The 20,708-nt window shown below is 33.0% G+C and overlaps 2 protein-coding genes across 2 annotated transcripts; one reads left to right on the forward strand and one right to left on the reverse strand.

Annotated features, from left to right (window-relative positions):
• The first annotated feature begins 8,956 nt into the window (after positions 1–8,956).
• Positions 8,957–12,630, forward strand: LOC126723412 (uncharacterized). Its single transcript, XM_050426803.1, has 4 exons — positions 8,957–9,076; positions 10,435–10,586; positions 12,074–12,222; positions 12,311–12,630. The coding sequence occupies exons 1-4, from the start codon at positions 9,031–9,033 to the stop codon at positions 12,396–12,398; spliced, it is 435 nt and encodes a 144-aa protein (XP_050282760.1). The 5' UTR covers positions 8,957–9,030; the 3' UTR covers positions 12,399–12,630.
• Positions 12,631–13,190: 560 nt separating this feature from the next.
• On the reverse strand, positions 13,191–16,341 carry LOC126723377 (high-affinity nitrate transporter 2.1-like). The gene is made up of 3 exons (XM_050426762.1): positions 15,437–16,341; positions 15,214–15,329; positions 13,191–14,049 (listed from the first exon to the last, which is right to left on the reverse strand). Exons 1-3 carry the CDS (start codon positions 16,244–16,246, stop codon positions 13,383–13,385), a joined length of 1,593 nt encoding a protein of 530 aa, XP_050282719.1. The 5' UTR covers positions 16,247–16,341; the 3' UTR covers positions 13,191–13,382.
• Positions 16,342–20,708: the final 4,367 nt, after the last annotated feature.

Genomic DNA, 20,708 nt, shown 5'->3' on the forward strand with positions numbered 1-20,708 from the left:
CCTCCCTCCTTTAACCCTCAAGCGCTTAGTGCATGGTTCAAAATATATGAAGATGAATTGTCTGGTTAGGTTTTATATTTATCAAATCTTTAGTTATACGTTATCAAAGACTTAATGCATGTCTTTTTGGGTTAAGAGTTTTGTAACTCAACTGATATCTTCAGGTATTTTTAGGTTCAAATCCCCTCTAGAATTTATCAAAAAAAAAATGTATGCCTCTTTGGATCACAATGTCAATGGGGGTAAGCTTTCGTGTTAGTCACTGCTTTTTCCTTTTTGTACTTTCCAGGCCTAGGTTAAACACTTAAACTTAAACATGAGGTTTTTAGTTCTCGTACTTCATTATTAATGGATGAAAATTTAAGAGTAATGTTACATGCACAAAAAATTTGACAACATTTTTCACACCAGTTAAGTTTGTAAGTTTTTACTGGTTCTCATTTAGGCTCACCACTGACATCACTTTTTTACCTATCACTAGCACTCTGCCACATCAGCAAGTGTCAAATTTTGTGTGTTTATAGACTTTCTCAAACTTTAGTGAAGAATTGAAAAACTAAAGAAATCAAAGTTCAAATTTATGCATGTATATTTTTATAACTACTTCTAGTTCTAGGTAGGTTACTCTGATGTGGCATGGTAATTTTCCCTCAGGTAGGCCCCGGTTTGATGGACCTAGCCTAACTTATGACTGCTTATTATAAAGCATAATCGAATATTGTCTATATGCACCCCAACCAGCATAAATCTGCAGGCTTAAGCATATCATATATGATCAAGATTATCTTGTACGTGCGATGCATATATCTGGCTGAGTTTGGTAGCTGATTTCTGTGTCTCATTCATGTGAATGTAGTGATGATGCATAACTGTTTCTGTTTGTACGATAAATTTGAAAATTTGTAATAAGTATTGAGGCACCATTTACCTCTTTGCATTTAAAAGCTGAAGAGTGCATTTACCAATGCATGCATCTACTCCATGAAGATATTAGTGCGCCGTTTTGCAGATATCTTTAATTTCTTGATATATTTTATGTATCTGTATGTACAATTATGCTATGTCCACATATATACAGACATTTTTTTTTTTCATGTGTCAACATCAACATTTAAAAAATGTAGCACACCATTTTCATTAACAAAGATGTCTATTAAATCTTACTATTTATATTATAAAAGAAAGCACGAAATTGTAAAATGTCCTAATCATTACATAGGTCGCAACGTGAATATTGGTTGAAGACTTTAATGTATATATTAAAATGGTAAGAGTATAGTGACTGTGTATTTTCTTTTTTAATAGAATATATTGACAGTGTATTTAGTGTTTGGTACGTGAGGTATATGCGTGGAGGGTTTATCTCGCTAAGATTTTACATTTTTATTTATTTAGGGAAAAAAAATTGTGTTTCTTATGAAATATTTTGGCAATCCAACGGAAAAGAATTGATAACATTGGTGCGTCGTCTCAAAATTATCACAAGTTTTTTAATGTCTGGAATGTAGAGGCCAAATTCATTTATTACCCGACTTTGAACTGATAGACTCACATTGAATCAGAACACATTGTTGTAGGTGGGAAGGAGGTGATGGCGGTAGCAGAAATTAAAAGCATGAAAAATCATATTTTTACGCCTAAATAAATGAAACTTTAGTAATAGTTAGCCATCTTAAAGAAGAATTGAATTTGTGAATTATGAGGGTTGGAGAGTTTTCTATTGCTCTTTTTTAAAAGCCTAACTACTTTCATGTTACGTTTTCTTGTCAAATTTAAATCCAACACCTATCCCAATTCACTCAATAAATTACTTGCTCTTATAGCCTTCACTTGGTATATCACATTCACATGGCTATGGAAATGAAAGAATTACTCGGCGACTAGAATTTGCACATGCTAATCTCTTAACATCTAGCCCAAAATAGAGAAGAAGAAGAAGAAGGAAAAGGAACAACTACACCATGAATATAATCATCATCACCAAAATTATAATTATAAGACCTCTTATAATTAATTCTCTTAAAATATGATGGAAAACATAAAAAATTTAAATAAGCACATAACTCAACCGCCCCATGAAAACCCAAAAAACATATACAAACATCACCTCCATATTTCTTAAACTCCCATGCATATACCATGCATCAAGGTTTTTTTCTAGAAAAACACCCTGCAGACGAGCCACCAAGTGTGTGGTAGTTCACAAATCGGCTAGGAGCCGATGAATGTCTAAACCCTTTAGGCAAGCAATTCTTCACTTCTTTCCCTCGAAAAACCCGATGTTTGTGCTTAAACAAAGGCTTCATGGTCACATAATCTTGAGCTTCAGAGACTAATGGCCTCACAATTGTACTAGGAGCACTAGATGGGATTTTTCTTGCTGCCATGTTTGTGTCTATAGAAGACAACAAGAGGAGAAGACACAACACCAATGTGTAATAAAATGAGGTAGACATTTGGGTTTAAGTGTTGCTTTTGTGAGTGTGAGAGCTTATGGGGTTTGGAGGGTTTATATAGGAATGGGAGGGAGAGTTTGAATTGAAAGAGAGTGAGGTGAAATATGTGGGTGGGGGTTGGTCCTTAATTGGGCTCGTGAGTAGCTGAAGAAGGCAGATCTTTCAATTCACACAATTCATTGCTACCAATTGATATTACTTTGGGGGTGTGGTGGTGGTGAGTTAGTGAGGTGGGTGCCTTTTTTTGTTTTTGAATGTGGAAGTAGTGATGAACCCCGTGAGTTCACGTTATTGCATTTTAAATGTTTCAAATCAAATCTCTTTCACTATATTTGTTTTGTACCATATCTTATGTTTTCTCTTTTATGTTTGGTCTTTTTCCAACCAATATAAAGTTGTGATTTTGGGGAGAGTTGTGTACTAGTGATTAACTAGGTTCACAAAACTTTCTCAAAAAGGAAACTAGGTTCACAAAAGATCTGCCCAAGAGTATTTTAGTTCGGTGGCATTGGTTGATCTTGTAGCTTAACGACATTATTTGGTATTGGAGTTATATGGTTGACATTTTTTATGAAGAGAATCAATGTTCAAATCTCTTCTCCCGTACTTCTTGTAATAGTTGAATTATCAAAAAGAAAAAAAAGAAAAAACTGAACACCAAAACTCTATTTATCTAGATTAAAGAAAAAAAAACAGTTATTTAAATATAATATGGATATATACTCCTAAATCGGATTTGATCATAATATCTCTTGGATATTTATGTACATATCAAGTATTGTTCTACCATCCAATTAGAGTCACTTTAAATATTGAAAATGTTTCTTGCTTAAAAAAACAGAGAGATAAATTTGGCCTCATAAATGACCGACGAAAAAGTTGCAAATTGTAATTAATAAATATTGAAAAAATTTCTGGAATTTTTTAATACAAGAATGGTCATTGTTTTCATGTGCTGCACCCTTTATGTCCGTTGGGTCCTTCAGATTAAAGTTTCAGGCCAATTGGGAAACTTCGAAACACCATCACCAAGTCTTTAATCTTAATTATGAAAGCAGAGGCTTTCTATCAAAGGAGTGGATGGCATGAAGTCAGCGATTAAATACTTGTGGTTCCTCATCAAAACCCACCCCTACGAAAGGGTCCCTATTTAATACACATAAATATGATTTAAAAATGTGCCAACAACTTCCCCAGTGAAGTTTATTACATGATTAATTTTGATGAGTTTTCTGCAGGGGATTAACTTAACCGGTTTATCTCATGATCCTTGATGTTTTTAGGAAGTGTTGATCAATTGAGCTAAAAGATTATTGGCATTTTGTACCATTGTTGAATAGTATGTAAAAATCAACCTTAATAACTTTATTATTGTCAAGTGGGATTTCGGCTAAGCAATGATTATCATATACTCATTGTTACACACATTTTAAGCTCATGTTTTAAAAGAATTTAAACGAAATATGTGCAACAGTGAGGGTGTAACAAAATTTAACCTTTTCGGCTTGCGATACATGTAACAAAAGTATAGTGGAACTTGGAAGGTGAATGGAGCTCATTGCTGAGCTATGCAGGCTGACAAAGATTTAAAAAAACAAATCTAACATGTCACCCCCTTTGGGACACTTGTGAAAGTTATGGCCCAACCGACAACTTTCGAGGCTCATGCCACACAGCACAATACAATCCCATGAAAGCATTGAGGATAAATTTAATGCAGGTTGCAATTGCATAGTTGTTGGGTTGTTGTTTTTGAGAGTGAATTTGAGAGAGAGTGACTTTGAGAGAGAGTAGGTACTATATCAACTTATCAAAGTAGCAAGCAAGAGCAAGAGCTAGTATATGGGGCCCGCTTGTGTGTGAGATACCCGGCATATATGCCAGGTACAAGATATAATTTTCGAGCAAGAAAATGCAACAACAATAGTAACAGAAGTGTATCATTAATTGGTGGGTGAAACATCGTGCAATGCATGTACAAAATTAATGACTATGGGTGGAAGGAAGCGAGTAGCACAACTTGTTTTCTAAAATTTACCTAACTTGCTCTCATATTCAAGATTTTTTAGCTTGCATAAGTAACACTGCCTGATAATTCTGACCATACCTTCTGATATGTTTGTCCCTTATATTTAACCTCAGCCCCAACAACATTTGTTGGTGCTAAATTTTCTGGCTAGATTTACTCGACCTCTTCATCTTCGAACCGTTTGCAATCATAGTCTATTTTTTCGAGGGTCCTATATATAACTCTTCAGCTGACACCAACTCACTCACATAATGACCAATAACAATTTGAATTAATTACTTACCCCTACAAAATTGAATTCATGGTTACAAAAGAAAAAAAAAATAATCATATTTTTCTGTATAATAAGATACTAATTATTACAATAAATAGAGAAGAGAAATTTGAACACGGTTCTTCTCATATTGGCAATCGAGATCAGACAGTGTCATTGAGCTACACAGCTTTTGGTAACAAAAAATCATCCATATTCCTAACTCTTATAGAACTTACTAATTAAGGGGGAAAAAAAGCCTCAGCCAAAAAATTCTTATAGCAGTTGTATATCTCATTGTTATGATATGATTGATTTGCTCGACAGGTTAAATGTCTCATTCACATTAATTCGAGAGCCTTTAACATCGTTTTATATCATACATCACGTTGTAAAATAAGAAACTTGTGCAAGAGAACTTGGTGTGTATAGTATGACATTTAGTCATTTACAGAATAAAATTGACTGCAGATTGTTCCCCCCTGGACGAGAGAGTATGGTCCCGAGTGAAATGGGACACAAAGATACAAAAATCAATGATTTTCGGCTTAATAGATCTATGCCATGCTTAACTAGTTGGGCTAGTCGTTAGTTTTAAACTAATTTTTAAAATTTTTTAATTCTTAAAATCAAAATTCAAAATTTAAGCCATATATATAACAAGGTATAGAAAGTAGGAATAGAATACAACCTTTAACCTTATATTTTGGTATATTATATAGTATTGATTTTCTTAAGGTTAGCCATCCATACCATAACTTTACTATACGTTTGGGAAAAGTTTTTACTTTTTTAGAGAACTTTACATGGTAGAGTGCTTTAAGACCTTTAGAGGATTTTTTTTTTTTTTTTTTTTTTTTTTTTTTTTTTTTTTGGGAATGAAAACAAAGGACCTTTAGGGGAATTTGATCCTTGTTTATATGCAAAATTTTAAAATTTCACTTTTTCCTAAATACAAGGAAGTATTTTCTCAAGTTGCTTAGTATTCCCTCCATCCAATCTTGTTGATTTTCTATTTTCTTTTGAAATGCCTAAAAATTATGGATCCTAATAAGTAATGAACACAACATTAATAAAAATTTAAATTTATCCTTTGATGCGATTTGGTTGTGCTTTAATTTGTTATATTTTTTTTCTTTCCTTTGATTGATAGATGTTGTTCTATGACATTATATAGTATATAATGATATAATATTATTTTATTACATCACATGACTTGGATAATTTGGTGTTTACAATTAAATATTTTCTTTTGAGTATTCTTCTTTTTATTTTTTTTTATTATATAAATTTACTATTTCTCCCACATTCTCTTCCAATGGTATATTTATTGGGCATCTTTTTCTAGTGTTATAGCATTGTAACATGTCCCCAAATTTTTTAGAAGGCAACATCCATTGGACTTTGGGTAATTTGTCTCTTGAAATATTGGACATTTCCAATAACATGCTCTTAGGGACAATTGCACAAAGTTTGACTACAAATGACAGCTCATACTCATTGGTCTATTTAAATCTATCAAATAGTAATTGTAAGAAAAATACTTCAGGGGGACTTTGACATGCCATGGTTGGAGTGCTAAGTGGCAATCACTTTGAAGGAACCATCTCACTCACTGTATCAAACAACCCCTCATTGATAACCCTAGATGTTAAATAGAGTTACTTGTTTGGAAATATTCCAAGGTGGTTGTACAATCATCCTAGTTTGGTAGCCGTTCTTTTAAGATGAAATCATTTTCATATGTTTACACTTTTTAAAGAAAAACATAAAGAAAATATTTTCTAAATTATCAATGTATTTGACTGTTCAAAGCATATAAAAGAAAAACAATGATAATGGAAAAAATGATAAATAAGAAGTAGTTCTTGCAATTCTTTAAATCCAAGATTAAAAAAAGTACAAAATAAAATATATTTATTAATAATTTTAAAAAATCCTTAAGTTTGTTATTTTTATGAATTTTTGTATATATACAATTCAATAATTTAAGGAATATGCATATTTGTTAAATTAGTCGTTTTTCGTTTATGTAAATAATTAATTGTTGAATTTAATATGTTCTTTTATGTATATACATATGTTTATATTTATTTTTATTTATATAATAAAATTTACCTTTTAGAGTCAAATACTCGGTCTATCATTGATTGAAATTTGATATTTTCCTTGATAGAGCAATAAAATACATAATGTTGATTTTGATTGTTGATTTCTTGCCAATGTGTTTGGGAAAAAAAAATAAAAATAAAACAATGCTTCATACATCTTAGACCTATAAATGATTAAAAAAAATGTTAGAAATGTGACTCATTAGTAACTAGATGCAAGTTATAAAAACAGAGTACGGAGGTACAAAAATTCATCCAAAGCTTAGGATGAATATAACAAAGTGGTCTAAAAGTTGTGGCAACCCAAATTATTTTAAAAAAAAAAAAATGATATTGATAGACTACTTTATCAATTTAGCACAAAGAGAAAAAAAAAAAAGGTAAAAAATGAGATACTTAAAGGGGATCTTGCTCAAGCTCTAAAGTATATTGTGTTGTGTTATGAGGGTCATAACATAAATACTTTCGTACTTTGAGAAATTAGTTTCAGGAAAGGAGTCCGTCAATAATTAGCATGAGATTTTACTATACCTACCGTTTTCAGTCTTCATATTTACTTAATAACGTACTGTGGTTTCAGTGGGGGACTTGGATCGATGATTGGTTGGATCTTGAACATAATTGGATTACTCTTTTTTTCAATGGCTCATGATCAAGATGTCTACGACATGTATCATATTCAACCGTTATGCGCATGGTTGTCTGTAGCAAGAGTGAACTCAAATCTGAGATGTTTTTTTATGATCAGTAAAAAAATGTAAATGAAAATATAAGATAAAGACAATAATTTTTAACAAAGTATATTCTACAACAAAAAAAAATTATATATGTATAAATATATTGTATTTTAGATGTATAAACATATATTATTTACGATGTTTTTTTTTTTTTTATATATATATAATTCATTGGCATATAAAGAATATTTTAAAAAAAAATTTAATATGTACAAACATTTATTAATTGTTATGTAACTATTTACTATTTGATAATAAATACACTCATTGTACATGTATTAACATACAAATTTTACATTCATCAATTTAAACTAAAAACAGAAAAATATTATATTGATTAAAAAATTATTTCTAATTTGATAAACAAATGTGACTACAAAAACTAATTTTTACCTTAAAAAATGCATAAGTTAAGTATTAAAAATTTCAAAATAGAACTGTACTTTTATTATTATAGCATAAACATATACGGGAAAATAACATCATCCAAAAACACACTAAAAATGTTGGATTTTCTAATCATGATCAATTCAACTAGAGAAATGTATGTTGAGACAAACAAGTAAATGAAAGTAACTGAATGCTTGAATGCTCGTTGTCATTAAATCAAACACCTTATCAAAGGAAAAGAAGTAAAGAACTAAGTTGGCAATTTTTTTTTCCTACGGGTAAATTCTATTAAGGCTAAAATGCAAAACTGACCCTCTAATTTTTTTCAAATTTCAATTCAGTTCTCTAACTTTGCTTTTGTTCATTTCAGTCCTCTAAATTTCAGATTTATTCAATTAAGGTCTTTCTGTTAACTTTTGTTAATTTTTTTTTTTTAAAAAGCTAGAAAATATTTTTCAATCATTAATTGAATTTTTTTAATTTAAAAAATTTGAAGAAAAATTTATAAAATTAAAAAATTAACCACAACATATAACAAAAGTTGATGGAAAAGTATTAATTGAATAAACTTGAAAGTTAGATGACTGAAATGAACAAAAATAAAGTTAGAAGACTAAAATGAAATTTGAAAAAATTTAGAGGATCAGTTTTGCAATTTACCTTTCTATTAACATACTTTAAGTTTTGAGCTAATGTCAACCAAGTTCAAGACTTTTCAAAACTGACCAATTTGAGTTCTATAGCCAATTTAGTCCCTAAACAATGTTAAACCAGTTAGTCATTTTTCTCAACTGTATTAAGGATTAAGTTGGTTGTAAGGATCAAATTAATCAATTTCGAAAGTTCTTAGACATGGTTGTTATTAGTCCAAATTTCAAGTATGTAATTGGAATTCACAAGTTGGCATTTAGGCACGTGCTCTGCACGGATATTAAATTGAATGGCAGTTCTGGAATTGTACGTATTATCAAGGGCTTTACTGAAAACATCCCCAGCTGCCAGGATAAGGGAACTAACTAACAATGCTGGAAATTAAAAAGGTCACCTTTTTATAATGGAGCTCTCTCTGCGCACTGTCTCAATTCCCTCATTTTCTAAGAGTAAGATAATAAATGATAACTCCCTCTTTCTCCTGTGTGTGTTTAACTGAATTTCCAGGTTTCTTTTAACCGTTTACCTGCCTTGTCATTGTCTGACACCTCTAAATATTTTTGTCCCAAGTTGTCTAGTTCATCGTAGTAATTTCTTCTCTTTCTTCTTAGTAAATGGAACCATTCAATATTTAGTATATTGTTTAATTATATGCTTGTTTGGTATATTAGGTAGTGAAACTTAACCAAGAGAAGATACCCTTTAAGAGATTGTTAAATAAAAGTGACAGCAGTAGTTGGTTTATATTAAAATGACTTGCTTATTTGATGTATAGGTTCTGCAAGTTGGTGACGGTAGTTGATACATTTGTGGGACGAAATGGGATAGTGATTAAATGGAGAATCCAATTATAGATTGAGTTATTGGGGGCTTTTATTAGTATGCGGTTGTTGATGGGTATATTATACGTCTGCATTTGAGTGTTATTTAGAACTGGGTTCTTGCTGATTTGGTGGTTTCACCATACCTATTCATTGTAATCTTTATGGAGGAAGGTTTGTGCTATAATGGGTGTCTTAAATTAAGATAAAGATGTTTTCCCTGTCTCTAAATTTCCAAACCAATTATAGTTGTTGTGGGTGTTGAGGGGAAACATGGAATGGGGACACTAGTACTAATGCTGGTTGAAGTTGTGTGCTTCAATGAGCTTTCTGTGATTTGATGGGTGAAGTGATTACTTTGAGCTAATCTGTATATGATTGTGGAGGGTGAAATTCTGTATCTTTCTTTATCAAGTTATAAGCATATACCTGCAATGGAGTTGATGCTATTAAATGAGCATTCTGATTGCCTAGTTCTGGGCTACCAAACGTGACAGTTTTAACCTCTCTTGGAATAAGTTCACCTGCTATCCTATCAGCACTTGTTTTGTAGACAATGTAATGGAAACCAATCATAGTTAATAAACAAACCAATAGATCACTGTGATTATTAGAATTCAATGGAATTGGATGCAAACGTGAAACCTCTGTTTATAAGACATGTCAATTTAAAGAATGAGGCATGGTATATGTGACTCAAACATGTTAGTTAAAGTCTATGCTTATAGTGTATGTGACCCAAACATGTTAGTTTAAGTCTATGCTTATAGTGCATTTGCAAATCAGCTAGAAAGAAACTCATATTAGAATGCAAGATATTTCTTTTTGGTTCTAAATATACGTACTGATTTTCACAAATAGAAGTGGAATTTGATTGAACTGAGTCAACCAATAGAAGCTTACTTATTGCTTGTTTTTGATGTTGCAAAGCAATTTTGGATTCCAATATTTGATATCGTTGTGTCCTAATTATTGCCTTTTAAAAGGTGGAAAGTCACAAGGACAAGGAAGAAAAATATTTAAGGTGTCTTGCGCTCTACCAGAAACAGCGGCTTCTGTGGCAATTGCTGCCACAGTTGTGGGTGCTGCAGCTACTATTCTTGTAAGGCGAAATACTGAGGCTTCTCAGGCCGCTCAGGTGAGTAATTAATTTGCTTCGACATATAAAATTTATTAAATATTGCTTTAGAGAAGAGTATTCATGTTAAGATACATGCAATGTGCAACTTACCTTATGTCACTATGAATTTTCAGAGAGGAATCTGCAAGTGTTTTGGTGTGATTTTTCTATTTAACATATATTTCATTAGAAAAGTAATATCAAATGACATCTTGCATCGTTTGAAAAAAAAAATCTTATTACTTGTAATTTGCTCCAGGGTGTAATAATTTGATGAATCATTCATTCATTAACATATGTTATTTTCTGTATATGTTTAGTTGTCTACTCTTATGTGAAGGTTCCTTTGCAAATCTTAAATGGAACAATCGGCCGAATAGGATGTTAGAATTACAATTAAATGATTAAATTCACCATTTCTTAAGAGCTATAGCTTTTGGGACAATTGGTAATTTATTAAAGATTGAAAAAGATTTGTCCTACAAGATGGGATATTTTCCACAAATCAAAGAGTTGTCTTATGTTCGTTATATACTGGAGTATTATTCTTTGTTCAATAAAATCCATATTTACTCATTAGAAATTATTGGTAGCTAAATTTCTAAACAATAAATCTTTTTATGTTTCCTTTAATGCTCAATTGCTAATTCAGTAGAACTCTTAAACTGCTTATTTTTTCAACAAGATGCAGTGCCATATATAATTAACCATATCCTAGGAGTAATTTTAAATATAAGATGGTGGTTCTAGGCATCTGATATATGAGAATTTTTGTATTTACTCATAATTCCCTTCTCCCTTTTTCATAATTAAAAAAAAAATCATAAGTCAAAAGGAAAAACTAAATATAAAAAGGTTTAATGAGAAAATTATGAGAACAGCTAATAGATTTTCATAACTTCCGCCAGATTTACCATTAATGTGACCACTATATATCAAGTTTTAGTTTGTACCTTAAGAACTCCTTGAGGTGGGGTTAAAGAATTCACAATTGGCCTTGATAGCACCAAGCTATTGAGCGCAAAACTTGGCATGGATCTGGGATGGGCACTTAGAAACAAATGGATTAAAAGAGGAATGATTCTTCCAAACTTGTTGGTTTAATGTAAGAAGATTGGTCAAGAACACTTAACATCTGTTTTCATAACCCTTGGATGGTTGGACCATTGGGCAAGAAAGTCATGTTTCATGCAGTATTTGATAGTTAATCAGAGACTGAATTTCTGCTGGTCTTCTTGAAGTCTTGTTTCAAACCTTTTCTTTTTTCTTGTGTTCTCTCTCTCTCTCTCTCTCTCTCTCTCTCTCTCTCTCTCTCTTATGTTCCTTTTGTCTGGGACAATAACGTTATGGAATCACCAAAACTAGGTGCATAGTATTTAGTCATTGCACAATTTGTGCCAAAAGACAAATAAAGAGTGGGATACTTTGAGCCATCTGCTCGTTCACCTAGAGCTCCTTTCCATGCCCGATACTTTCTTTAACTTGAATTCCTTTTCAAAATTCAGATTCCTACAAAAGTCTGCGAAGATTGTGGTGGTTCTGGCATATGTTCTGAATGCAATGGTGAAGGATTTGTGCTCAAGAAATTGTCAGAGGAAAGTGCTGAGAAGGCAAGATTGACTGCAAAGAATATGGCCACTCGATATACAGCAGGGTATTCTTTCATCAACTCTCTCTTTCTCTCTCTCTCTCTCTCAAGTTTGAATTAGTCCACTGAACTGAACTGAATTGGACTATGTCAGGCTTCCAAAGAAATGGAGCTACTGTACAAGGTGCTCTTCTGCTCGAAACTGTAGTACTTGCGGTGGTCGTGGAAAGCTAAGCTACTAGTGAGCTCTAAAATCTTTTGTTTCTAGTTGAAAAGGGTGCACCCTCCAATGCATTATTAGAAGATACATCAATTTACACTCAGAAGATTGGAAGTGATTTAACTTTTTTTATGTACTTAACTTGCTGGATGATGTATATGCTTTTGTTATAATTGTTCCTTTTTGTTGCAGTGGAACTCGAAAACTTCGTTAAATGTACCTTAATAGATGAGCATGTGTATATCTTTCTTATACCTGAACTTTTCTTTATGCAATATCATAAAAACAAGCCTGTTAGTAGTATCAATCTGGTGCTAGCAGTGTTCGTTTATATTTCTTCTGGGGGCTTATTTGCTTTTGCTTTTGAAGAGACACCTGAGAGTAATTTGAAATTGAATGGCTCGTAGGGGTCAGAAAAGCATGTAACTAACTATACATTCGATGTAACCTCTTTCTTTTTTTTTTTTTTTTTTTTTTTGGGGGGGGGTGGGGGGGGGGGGGTGGTGGGGGTTGTTGTGGGGGTGTGGGGGCAAAAGCTAGTTTTCACATATGCTAAGCAAGGCTGAATAACTGGGTCAAAGAGAAGCCCAATATCAAATGGAGGCGGCACTGCAAACTACTTATAATGGCTATATCATATCACATTAGTTTGTGGGCTTTGGCCCTTAAAATATGGTGGGGCAAGAAACTGATTGGACTGAACAGATCTGGGTCAGTCAGAGGAAAGTACAGTAATGCATGCAAGTGCGCTCCTTGTTGATTTTTAATGAGGTCATGGTTCCCTAGAAATTGGAACATATAGAGCCATCAGACATGTCCTGCAAAACTATATATATGGATGTTTTATAAATCTTGCATTCATCTTAATGACTATTAAGGTAAATGCGAGGCAAGAAAGAAGGATCATGGTACATAAGAGAGATAGAGAACATTGTACACATCCTTTGCTCTCATTATTGATTTCTATTAGCTCCACCATGACTTTAATTTATCTTTCCTTAATTAACTAAACAAGTGCTGGTGTTGAATCTGGTGGAGTTGGAGCTGAGGCCACCCGCCTGCCTCGCTCTGACCGGCTGTTCTCAGCAAATTTGAGACTTGGTTGGTGCAAACCCTTCTGCTTCTCCTCCTCATTCCACTCTGCGCCATAATAGAATTCTTCGGTATATCTCGCCTTGTCTTGGGAAGGTGGAAGGAACATGCCCCCCCACTGTGGGAAGTGAACCAATGTCACAGGAAGAGTGCAACACACAATCATGACCCCCATGAAAGAAAGGCCTGTTGCAGTGGAGAATCTTGAGCTTGTAAAGAACACTAATTGGGTCAATCCAGAGCCAAAGTTTCCACCAGCACCAGTCATGCCTGATATAATACCCAATGATCTCCGAGAAATGAATGGTATGATGCCAAAAGTTGCTCCACACGCAGCTTGAGCTCCAACAGAGAAGAGGATCATTGCCAAGACAGCAACAGCTAATGAATTGGCACGGCCAAGCCAGATACAGAAGACACCTCCTAGAGTTTGGAGGATCCAAAGGGTCCATAGCCTGCCCCTCATGCCAAAATATCTGGCCGAGAAGTCAGAGGCATAACCACCAAATGGACGAGCAACAATGTTGGCCATACCAAAGGAGGCAGCAATCATTCCGGCTGTGTGAAGCTTAAGACTAAACCTGCCACATATCAAACGGACGGTTAGTTTCTAATTCTTAGGCTTAAATACACTGCTATAGTCTCTAAACTTTAACTTACAGGTGATTTTATTCCCTGAAGTATAAAGTGGTCGATTTAATCCTTTAGATGATGTAACCAAACTAAAAACTGACACTTCTTCACTTTGTTAGGGACTAAAAAAGATGACTTTAAGTTTTTTAGAGACTAAAATTATTACTTTAAACTTCAGAAACTAAAATTGCTAACGGACTAAAGCTGTTAAGGAACAATTGTTGTATTTTAGCCTGATTTTCATAATTTTTAATGGGACTAGTGAAGAGGAGGGAGACTAATGGGCCGTTTGGATTGAGTTTTTTGATAACTCAATTCTCTGTTTCCATAACTCATAACTCAAAAATGGTGGGACCCATAGTAAAAAGGTTGTTTGGCCAAACGATAACTCTGTTTCCATCACTCAATTCTCTGATTTTTGAGTTATGAGTTATGGAAACTGAAAACAACAAAAGGCTGTTTTCAGTTTCCATAACTCATAACTCAATGGCATTTCCGTAAATAAACACACATGAGGGACCCACAGCCGCAACTTTTGACCACCTTTTGACTTTTTTTTTTTTTTTTTTTTTTTTTTTTTTTTTTTTTTTTTTTCTGGGTTGGCGTTGGCTGTTTTTTTTTTTTTTTTTTTTCTTTTAATTTTTTTTTTGGCGGGTTGGCCGTTCACTTTTTTTTTTTTTTTTTTTTTTTTTTTTTCTTCTGGGTTGGCGTTGTTCTTTTTTTTTTTCTTTTCCTTTTTTTTTTTTTCTTTTCTGGGTTGGCGTTGTTCTTTTTTTTTTTCTTTTTTTTCTTTTTCTTTTTCTTTTCCTGGGTTGGCTTTTCGGTTTTTTTTTTTTTTTTTTTTTTTTTTTAAAGCTTCGGTGAGTTGGGTATTAATTAAAAAAAAAAAAAAAAAAAAAAAAACTACTGTACTGGCTGACAGGTGTGGGACCCATGAATAGTGTGAAAAAATTGAGTGATGAAAATAAAAGTGATGTTGCCAAATGAGTGTGAAAAAATGAGTGATGAGTGATGAGTGATGAGTTATGAGTTATGAGTGATGAGTGATGAGTGATGTAAATTGAGTGACGGAAATTGAGTGATGAAAACTTGTTACCCAAACAGGCCCTAACCTGTCATAGAAATACTCAGAAATGACATTATCTGTGGACAATTCAACACCCATGGAGTAGCCATAGAGGAGGACAAAGATCCATGTCCTATAGTTTGTGACAGCATTCCACAGCACCTGTGACATAAAACCAAATTAGTCTAATATTTCTGGGCTGTTTAAAAGAGAGAGGTAAAAAAAAAAAAAAAAAAAAACCATGAAAAGTAGAGCTCAACAAAACTGACCTTGGAGAATTTATCTTTGGCAACTTCACCCTTCTTCTGTAAGGTACTGAGGTTTCCATCAGGCAAGTCTTGGCCTAGCACTAAGACCAAGATTCCCGTGATCACATGAAACCACCCAGGGATAAAGAAAGCTATCCTCCAGGCAGTGAAGGGGGTGGCGCCAGCACGATGAATCAATTCATATAGCAAAGGCATTAGGAGTTGAGTGGCTCCTCCACCCATGTTGCCCCAACCAGCAGCAGTGCCATTGACAAGCCCAATGATCTTGCTGTTAAACATTGTGCTCATCCAGTATTGGCATGACACAAATGTTGCAAGAGAAAATCCAATCATAAAACGGACAGCAATATAGCCTCCAGCATTTGACACGAATGACATGCAAAAGACAGTTGGAGCTGAGAGCATGATTAGAAATGCACATCCATATCTTGGTCCTATTAGGTCACAAACTGCACCCATTACAAGCCTAGAGAAAATGCTTCCTGAGACAGAAGCAACTCCAGCATTTCCAATATCTGCTTTGGTTAGGTTGAGGTTATCACGAATGATTGGAACAAGTGGAGCCGCGGCAAAGGTGGAGATAAAGCAAGTAAAGAAGGAAATCCAAGAAAGGTGGAAGGTTCTCATATGAGGATTGGCAAAGGAAAAGAGCTTGAACACCTTGGCCTTGTGCTCAGAATCAACAGGTAAAGCAAAATTTGCTGTTGTATCAGTTGGGACCATTGGTGAAGCAACAGAAAAGGCAAAGGTTTGTTCTCTGCCTGTTACTCCATGCATGGAGCTTCCTGGGGATTGCTCCACTTCACCCATCTCTCTCTCTCTTTCTTTGGAAAGTGCTCGAGAATGTGTGAAGGGGAGTATAAAAAAGTATAGCTAGCTAGTGTGGGTTTTGTGTAAGGGAGTCAAGGATGTTATGGTATTTATATTGGTATAAACGTTGACCTTTGTAAAGGCCAATCTCCCATGTACTTGAATCTTTAACAAAACACGTATAGAATCCTTTTCGCCGCATCTTCGATACAAACAAGAAAAAAACCTCATCGTACACCGAAGGGGTCAGGTCAGGTATCCATTAATAGAGGAGCTCTTAGCTGCTTGATTATTGATTAATGATTACCAGACTATAATAACTCAAGTTGATTATAGAGTTCTGCTAATATAATATTCTTTATGTCCTACTCTAAATATCTTTGTTTTTTGGAATGTATATACATTTTCTAAAGAGAGAGTTCTTATTTCTCTAATTTTATGTAGGACAAAGTTTTCTTTTACATCAGTTTGTAGGAATCCAACCCATTAGACCATGACGTGTAACTGGCTGCATTCTAAGTCGGTCTAGCAATGGTTTACTAATAAATGTCTTTTGTTTTATTTTGAGTATTTCACTTTATACTCCATTAACGGACTGCTTGTAGGAATTGAAAGCAGAACATACTGCAGTTTATGGAACATAAAGTGAAAAATTAAAAGTGAAATAGAAGATTTCTATTCGTTAAGAACGAAGCCATGCACCATTTTATTTCCTTTTTTCATTCTTGGTCACGTAATTTTGCTAGTTCCCATCTGCAAGTTTAGGTATGGTCAGGAACCTACGAAAACAAACAGGTCAGTTCTGGTAACAAGATCAAGTTGATCGAGTATCATCTCAGACAAAGGCACATGGAAGGACAGTACTTAGTGCCAGTGTGACTGTTTATCATACTAAGGTAGTGGAAGTCCATGGAGCGGTGAATCTAGTGATAGTTACACATCGTGTGTACTGAACACAATTCAAAACACAATTTCAGCTGAAATGTGTATGGTAGTGTATAACTCAACGTGTGCAACAATAATTAGCGTTATATTAATATGGTTAATGAATTCTTGAATCTTGATACATGCATCAATATTAACAAACTAAGTATAGATCCAATCTATTTTTAAAATAACGGTTTTAAGAGGGGGGACAAAGTTGTACCGACACACAAATATATAGTATTCATTCTGCAGAATCTGCACTACCAACTAGCCAAACTGCTTGTATTTTTTGCTACCTGAAAGTCAATCATCGGCCAGTCAGTTGGATAATTTCTCAGTATTTCCCTCCAAGTTTTCATTCTACAAACAATATATTAATAATGGCGTGCTTTGTTTGCGTGTCCTTACCATACTAATATTAAAATTGCAATGGCCCACATTCTCTTACTAATTTATCAGATCAATCAGACTATATGGCAAGTACATCTTTCCTTTGAACTCAAATTGCAGTTTCTTCTCATGCTTGCTGGCAGGGTTGATGAAGACACAAACTATATAATATAAACTTTAAAGGCCATCTGTGATCTTACCCTTTCACAAGCTCTTAGAGTTCTTTTGTGTTTTATTTTTGGGGCTACTCGGTGGTTTGTGGTTGGGATCAGGGACAGAGCCAGGACTTGGAATTAAGGGGCAGAAGTATAAACAAAAAAAAAAATTGAAACTCCAAATAAACATTCATTTAATAAACCATCAACAAAGAAAAATACACAAAATTATTGTTTTTTAAGATATTACAATGCAATTATTTATGAAAATAGAATCCGCCGTCTTTTTAAATCTTTGAAATCATCTATGATCAAAATCATCTATAATTATTATGTCATTATATGGTCCATAATCTACGATCATTACACACGATAGACAAGCACTATGCACACAAGCATTCAACAACTAACCAATAAGGGTTTGTTTTGATACTGCTTATTTTTTAAAACTGAAAACACTATAGTAAAATAATTTTTAAATGTATGAATAGTACAATCGAACCTAGTTTTAAAGTTGTTTTCGTTGAAAAAAGTACTTGCGGGTCTTGTAAATAGTGTATGGAATCTACTAAAAAACGCACGAATGCAAACGTTGAGCTGAAAACGTTGTATCCAAACTCACACTAAATTTTGAAATTGCAAATAATCTCTTTAATTATTTACCAAAAAAAAAAAATATCTTCAATGTTTTAAAAGACACTAACTAATAGACAAAAACACTAAAGACAAAACTACCAAAAAAAAAAACAAAACATCACAAGCTATGGCAATAGTCATAGGAGTGACGTGTTGTGCTGTGTTTGTCAAATGACAACTTTTTTATTTATAAAAGAATATAAATTATGGGTTATATTAAAGAGAGACAAAGATAGGTAAGATTTTTACCTCTCTCTTTGACTCTCTCTCTAGTTTCCTCTAGTATATTCTATGTCTCTAAAAGTCTCTTCGTCCCTGCTCTTGCTCTATGCTCTCTTTAAAGTTTTCTTTACAAGTAAAGAGTTTTCTTTACAAGTCTATGAGTCATAACAATATCAATACATGATTAAATCGAAATTAACCAAACAAGGATTCAATATGAGATGAGAGAGATACCTTTGCTTCTGCAGACCTATAGTGTCGCTGACTACCGAACTCCTCTCCTCTATGTTCAGTTAGGTTTTCCTTTTTTTTTTGGAATGGCTTAGAAATCCCCCTCTTTTTTTCCTTTTATTATATGTGTGAGACATGGCAAAACGGGTCATACTTTTCTAACCCGACCTGACTCGAAAAATAATTGATTCGAATCCTATTTTTTTATCCGAAGCAAAAACGGGATGACCCATGACTTGACCCGCAACTCAACCCAAACCCGAACCATTTTTTAAATTTTTTTTTTTTGGTAAAAAAAATAATGAAATTAAGATAATATTGGTTTAATTGTTTGTTGTGAGTTTTAAGGAAACAATTGAGACATTTACATAATTGCATGTAAATTAATTGAAAAATGAATTATTGAATATTCTATAATGAGTAAAGATTTTTAGATATCAAATAGCAAAATACATGCCAAGATAATCTGGTTACAATACAGTTAAAAATATAGATTTAAAATTGTAGACATGTGTGAAAAACATTCACAAATGTGAAAATAGTGAAGCCAAAATATCAAATTAATATAAATTATGAATGCTTAGACTTATTTTTTAACAATTTATGTCCAAAATAAACAGTTTTTCAAAGTAAATTATGATATTTCCTAGAGTGTATGTTGCTTAACAATAATATGATATTCATGAAAGAGACCATATATAAATAAGTAAACAATCAAACTTTAATGTATATCTCAAATTGAAATAGAGTGTCAACCACAATTGACAATAAATTATAAAATTAATTTTTAAGATTGTAAATTTCTTATATGTTTTTATTTTTTGTCAAATGAATTATCCAATAAGTCATTTGTGATTTTGTTTTATATTTTGGGATATTGATATTGTGTAGAAATAAAATTTGTGTATTTGTTTTACTTATCTTTGTGTTATTTTGTTTTAAATAGTAATGTTCGGATTTGTATAATTTTAAAATTATTAAATTAAGTATTAATAAGTGTAGTTCATTCTTGATATAAGTCGTGAATTCAAAGTAATGCATTTTACATCAAGTAATTTGTTGCATGACTTTCGAAATGGCAATGCATGTTGTTTTCTTTATAATAAAAAAATTTATGTGAAAAATACAGGTTAACCCGACCCGACCTGAAACCCAATTGACCCAAACCCCTTTTTAATATTATATATATATACTATTTTTTTTTTTTTTTAAATCTGGGAGGTCACTCCTCCCTCCCCCTCCCCCTGCCCCCCAGGTCCAACAACAGCTTCGTCCCTGGTTGAGATGGGAAATGAAGAGTAAGCTAAGTATAGTTAAAGTCTTTTAAAATTCTTTTCAAGCTTTGATTTTTTGGAAACCTGGATGTTTCTTTACATCTTATATGTAAGACCTTTTTGTATATTCAAAAAAAAAAAAAAAAACTTCTTCTATTTTTTTAAGTGGAAAAATTTACAAAATAATATTATTTTAATAAAATAATTATTGAAAATGACATTTTCTTTCAAATTATTCGGAAAATTGGCTTTAAAAAAAATGATTTAAAGGGTTGAAATTGTAATTTTAAAACACAACTATTAGTAGGGGTGTCAATTCGTGTTTGCGGGTCGGGTTCATGTCATGTCAAGCCATAAGTACTCTGCTATATGGGTTGACCTGAACCCGACCTGTTTAGTAAACGTGTCAAGAATCCTCAACCCTAACTTGACCCGTTTATTAAACAGGTTGATCCAACCCGACACGTTTAACCTGTTTAATTAATAAGTCATGTAAAAGTTAATACAAATAGCCCGTTTAATAACCTGTTTGATTAATAGGTCATACATGACCTAAATAATCTATTATTAATTTCTATATATCTAAAATTAAAATACAATTACAACCATAAATATAGTAATAAACAT

The sequence above is a fragment of the Quercus robur genome, chromosome 1, assembly GCF_932294415.1.
Source record: "Quercus robur chromosome 1, dhQueRobu3.1, whole genome shotgun sequence".
Classification (NCBI taxonomy): domain Eukaryota; kingdom Viridiplantae; phylum Streptophyta; class Magnoliopsida; order Fagales; family Fagaceae; genus Quercus; species Quercus robur.

What these genes read in the sequence shown, in the direction of transcription:
- LOC126723412 (XM_050426803.1), top strand. Translation starts at nt 9,031, where the DNA reads ATGGAGCTCTCTCTGCGCACTGTCTCAATTCCCTCATTTTCTAAGA. An exon ending in AGGCTTCTCAGGCCGCTCAG is followed by an intron (nt 10,587 to 12,073) that starts GTGAGTAATTAA and finishes TTCAAAATTCAG; the next exon opens with ATTCCTACAAAAGTCTGCGA. An exon ending in GCCACTCGATATACAGCAGG is followed by an intron (nt 12,223 to 12,310) that starts GTATTCTTTCAT and finishes GGACTATGTCAG; the next exon opens with GCTTCCAAAGAAATGGAGCT.
- LOC126723377 (XM_050426762.1), bottom strand. Translation starts at nt 16,246, where the DNA reads ATGGGTGAAGTGGAGCAATCCCCAGGAAGCTCCATGCATGGAGTAACA. An exon ending in CCAAAGATAAATTCTCCAAG is followed by an intron (nt 15,330 to 15,436) that starts GTCAGTTTTGTT and finishes TTTATGTCACAG; the next exon opens with GTGCTGTGGAATGCTGTCAC. An exon ending in TCTGAGTATTTCTATGACAG is followed by an intron (nt 14,050 to 15,213) that starts GTTAGGGCCTGT and finishes GATATGTGGCAG; the next exon opens with GTTTAGTCTTAAGCTTCACA.